The sequence below is a fragment of the Austrofundulus limnaeus genome, unplaced genomic scaffold (assembly GCF_001266775.1).
Source record: "Austrofundulus limnaeus strain Quisiro unplaced genomic scaffold, Austrofundulus_limnaeus-1.0 Scaffold103, whole genome shotgun sequence".
Classification (NCBI taxonomy): Eukaryota; Metazoa; Chordata; class Actinopteri; order Cyprinodontiformes; family Rivulidae; genus Austrofundulus; species Austrofundulus limnaeus.
In genome coordinates this window covers 461,860-465,716 of record NW_013952505.1, presented here as the reverse complement: position 1 = coordinate 465,716, position 3,857 = coordinate 461,860, and the positions used below count along the sequence as shown (strand labels likewise).

The following is a 3,857-nucleotide window of genomic DNA, read 5'->3' as shown; positions in this document are numbered from 1 at the left end:
GTGAAATTTTCAGAAAATGATCATTGGATAGATATTTATAACTGAACAACATCTGGTGTCAATTCAATTTGAGATGTCTACAACAGCTAACGTATATTGTCAAACACATACATGGTTATACATCAGTCACTYTCACAGATATTGAGTTAAAAATTGATGTAATAGGAGCTGAGAGGTTTTTGCCTCACAGATTCTGAGTACATGAGATTATTTTTATTTTAAGTCTGACCAAAACAGCTACAACTCATGTCTCAACATGAAATTATTTTAGTGTAAAATTATGGCATGAAAAGTGGAGGGTGATATGCATTACCTCAATACATTCTGAGCTTTTATTTTGAAATAAACAGATTTCTAGAGAGAGAGAGAGAGAGAGAGAGAGAGAGAGAGAGAGAGAGAGAGAGAGAGAGAGAGAGATCCTGAGCTGTGGAAGTAAACACTGAATGAGTGAAAGGGGGGAAGCACCGCCCCCGCCGCTCTGTGATTAGAGGAGCTGCTCCGGGGCGGGGGGTGTCTCCTGCCGGTTCCTATATATCAACACGGTTTTCAACGGAGAGCATGAGATTGTATGAGAACTAGAACTGAACCCGGACCAGCTGCGTGTTGGGAGGCAAAACCAAAACAAAAACCRAAGCGGCTGGTGTGCGCACGGATCGGGTTGTTTGTGTCTGCAGATACTGGACGGAGCCATCTTGCCTCCTTCCTTCTCCTCCTCCTCCTCCTCCTGGCACGCTGAACTCCGTGCAGGATCCCGAGGCGGGCAGAGATGACGGGTTCGGAGCGCAGCCTGAACCTCTAACCGGACCGGGTTAGCGCCGCCGAGACGAGACCACCACCACCATGGACCCGGTCGRGTTCTACCTGCTCCTCTCGCTCGCCCTCCTCCCCCGATCCAGTTGCACCACGGCCAAGGAGATCACCTGCCAGGAAATAGCCGTGCCCCTGTGCAAGGGGGTCGGCTACAACTACACCTACATGCCGAACCAGTTCAACCACGACACGCAGGACGAGGCGGGACTGGAGGTGCACCAGTTCTGGCCTCTGGTGGAGATCCAGTGCTCGCCGGACCTGAAGTTCTTCCTGTGCAGCATGTACACCCCGATCTGCCTGGAGGACTACAAGAAGCCGCTGCCGCCGTGCCGGAGCGTGTGCGAGAGAGCCCGGGCCGGCTGCGCGCCCCTCATGAGGCAGTACGGCTTCCCCTGGCCGGACCGGATGAGGTGCGACCTTCTGCCGGTGCAGGGCACCCCGGACACCCTGTGCATGGACTACAACAGGACGGAGTCCACCACCGCGTCCCCCCTGCTCTCCAAACCCACCAACCACCCGAAAGGCGGCGGCGGCGCTAAGAATAAACCGGGACGCGCCGGCGCCCCCGGGAAACCCAAGCCCCCCGCGGCGCCATGCGAGCCGGGCTGCAGGTGTCTGGAGCCCATGGTCCCGGTRAACACGGACCGGCACCCGCTTTACAACCGGGTCAAGACGGGACAGATCACCAACTGCGCCATGCCGTGCCACAACCCGTACTTTACGCACGACGAGCGCGCGTTCACGGCGTTCTGGATCGGACTGTGGTCCGTGCTGTGCTTCGTGTCCACCTTCGCCACCGTGGCCACCTTCCTCATCGACATGGAGCGCTTCAAGTACCCGGAGCGACCCATCATCTTCCTGTCAGCCTGCTACATGTTCGTCTCCAGCGGGTACATCGTCAGGCTGATCGCCGGCCACGAGAAGGTGGCGTGCAACCGGGACCTGGACCTGGAGCACATCCACTACGAGACCACCGGACCCGCGCTGTGCACCGTGGTCTTCCTCCTCATCTACTTCTTCGGCATGGCCAGCTCCATCTGGTGGGTCATCCTGTCCCTCACCTGGTTCCTGGCCGCCGGGATGAAGTGGGGCAACGAGGCCATCGCCAGCTACTCGCAGTACTTCCACCTGGCCGCGTGGCTCATCCCCAGCATGAAGTCCATCGCGGTGCTCGCGCTCAGCTCCGTGGACGGGGACTCGGTGGCCGGGATCTGCTACGTGGGCAACCAGAACCTGGACAACCTGCGGGGCTTCGTGCTGGCCCCGCTGGTCATCTACCTCTTCATCGGCACCATCTTCCTTCTGGCCGGCTTCGTGTCCCTGTTCCGGATCCGCAGCGTGATCAAGCAGGGCGGCACCAAGACGGACAAGCTGGAGAAGCTGATGATCCGGATCGGGATCTTCACGGTGCTGTACACGGTGCCGGCCACCGTCATCGTGGCGTGCTACTTCTACGAGCAGCACAACCGGCCGCGYTGGGAGCTGACGCACGTCTGCTCCGGCTGCCTGCTGGAGCGGGACCGCCGCAGTCCGGACTACGCGGTCTTCATGCTGAAGTACTTCATGTGCCTTCTGGTGGGCATCACGTCCGGCGTGTGGATCTGGTCCGGCAAGACCGTGGACTCGTGGAGGACTTTCTGCACGCGGTGCTGCTGGGGGAGCAAAGGCACCGGCGGCTCCATGTACAGCGACGTGAGCACCGGGCTGACGTGGAGGTCGGGCACGGCCAGCTCCGTGTCCTGCCCCAAACAGATGCCACTGTCCCAGGTCTGAGTGGGGGGCGASGGGGGTGCAGATTGTTAAGGAGGTTACCCCCCTCCCCTCCCCCTCATGCATCAGTGGTACAAACTGGGCATTATGGATGTTGTGGGCACAGACAGCTCTGCTTCCAGCCTCACATAATAAGCATTTTATKACCATGTTTTATGTGGCAAATAACCTTTGTGTTCAATCCCTCACAGCAAAGGGTGAGTTCAATTACAATGGGAGTTCAGAAATTATAAAGTTGGGTTCTGTGACGTGGTTATGAGCAGTCACTATCTTACCTGCTGTAGATGGCTTTTTTAAACGCTCTCATTTGGCAGAACTGAGAATTTCGGTGAGACTGGATCGATGAGCTGATGGCTTAATTAGGTTTTCACCCCAAAAATTTGAACGTAAACAAAAATCYGCACCGTTTTTACTCCTCATATTGACGGATTATGTGCTCTTAAGATAAAAAGTTTGTAAACAATATTTGGGAATGAGCCACATGTTTGTTTTCCTAGAAAGAGACAAAGTGGGTTAAAATGTGTCCTTCTAGGAAAAAGAAAAAAATTGTATAGATCTTCTGGACGGGTTCTTCTCTAATGAAACGTTTCGTCTCTCCTCCAAGAGACTTCTTCAGTCTGAGAGTTTCAGGCAAAATTCAGGCTTTTAAGCYCTGCCTCCATGTGACTGATACTCACATCACATGGCTGTCGTGTGATGTGAGTGATGATATGGCTATTTTTACCTGGATAACTGAGATGCATCAGGACATCCTTCTAGGAAAGTTGTTTTTAAAGATGTTTATGTCTGACAGCTGAGTTTTGTCTACAGATCTGTGTGATCCTCAGTATTTATTCTTGACAGCTGTCTGCACCCCCCCCACCCCCACCCCACCGCATTTCTCAGCAGCTGCACTTTTTTCCACCTCTTCTCCGAGATTTGTCCAGTTTGGCCACATTTTTTTTATTTATTTTTTTATTTTCTTTACCTACACAGACTTACAGCTGCCTAATAGGTCAGTCATATGACTCCAAACTTGTTTTTTTTTTTGTTTGTTTTGTTTTCATTCAGCTGAGTGCTTTGTTTACATTGAGTGCGGACCCGCATTCCAACATTGCATTCAGTATATTTGGAACAAAACTGCTGGAGTAAACATTACCAAAATGTATCATTTGATGTAGTTCAGGACAACATTTTGTTTGGCTTCATAACTTGCAGTGAGAAGTTTGACGTGAGCAGAAGWCAGTATCTCACTCAGCTGTAACTGTAAGTGTGAGGAAATACAGAAATGGTCAGTT

General features: G+C 52.8%; 1 protein-coding gene across 1 annotated transcript; it reads left to right on the top strand.

Annotated features, from left to right (window-relative positions):
- Window positions 1-364: 364 nt before the first annotated feature.
- Window positions 365-3,188, top strand: fzd8a (frizzled class receptor 8a). Its single transcript, XM_014013535.1, has one exon. The coding sequence runs from the start codon at window positions 841-843 to the stop codon at window positions 2,581-2,583; it is 1,743 nt and encodes a 580-aa protein (XP_013868989.1). The 5' UTR covers window positions 365-840; the 3' UTR covers window positions 2,584-3,188.
- The last annotated feature ends 669 nt before the right edge of the window (window positions 3,189-3,857 follow it).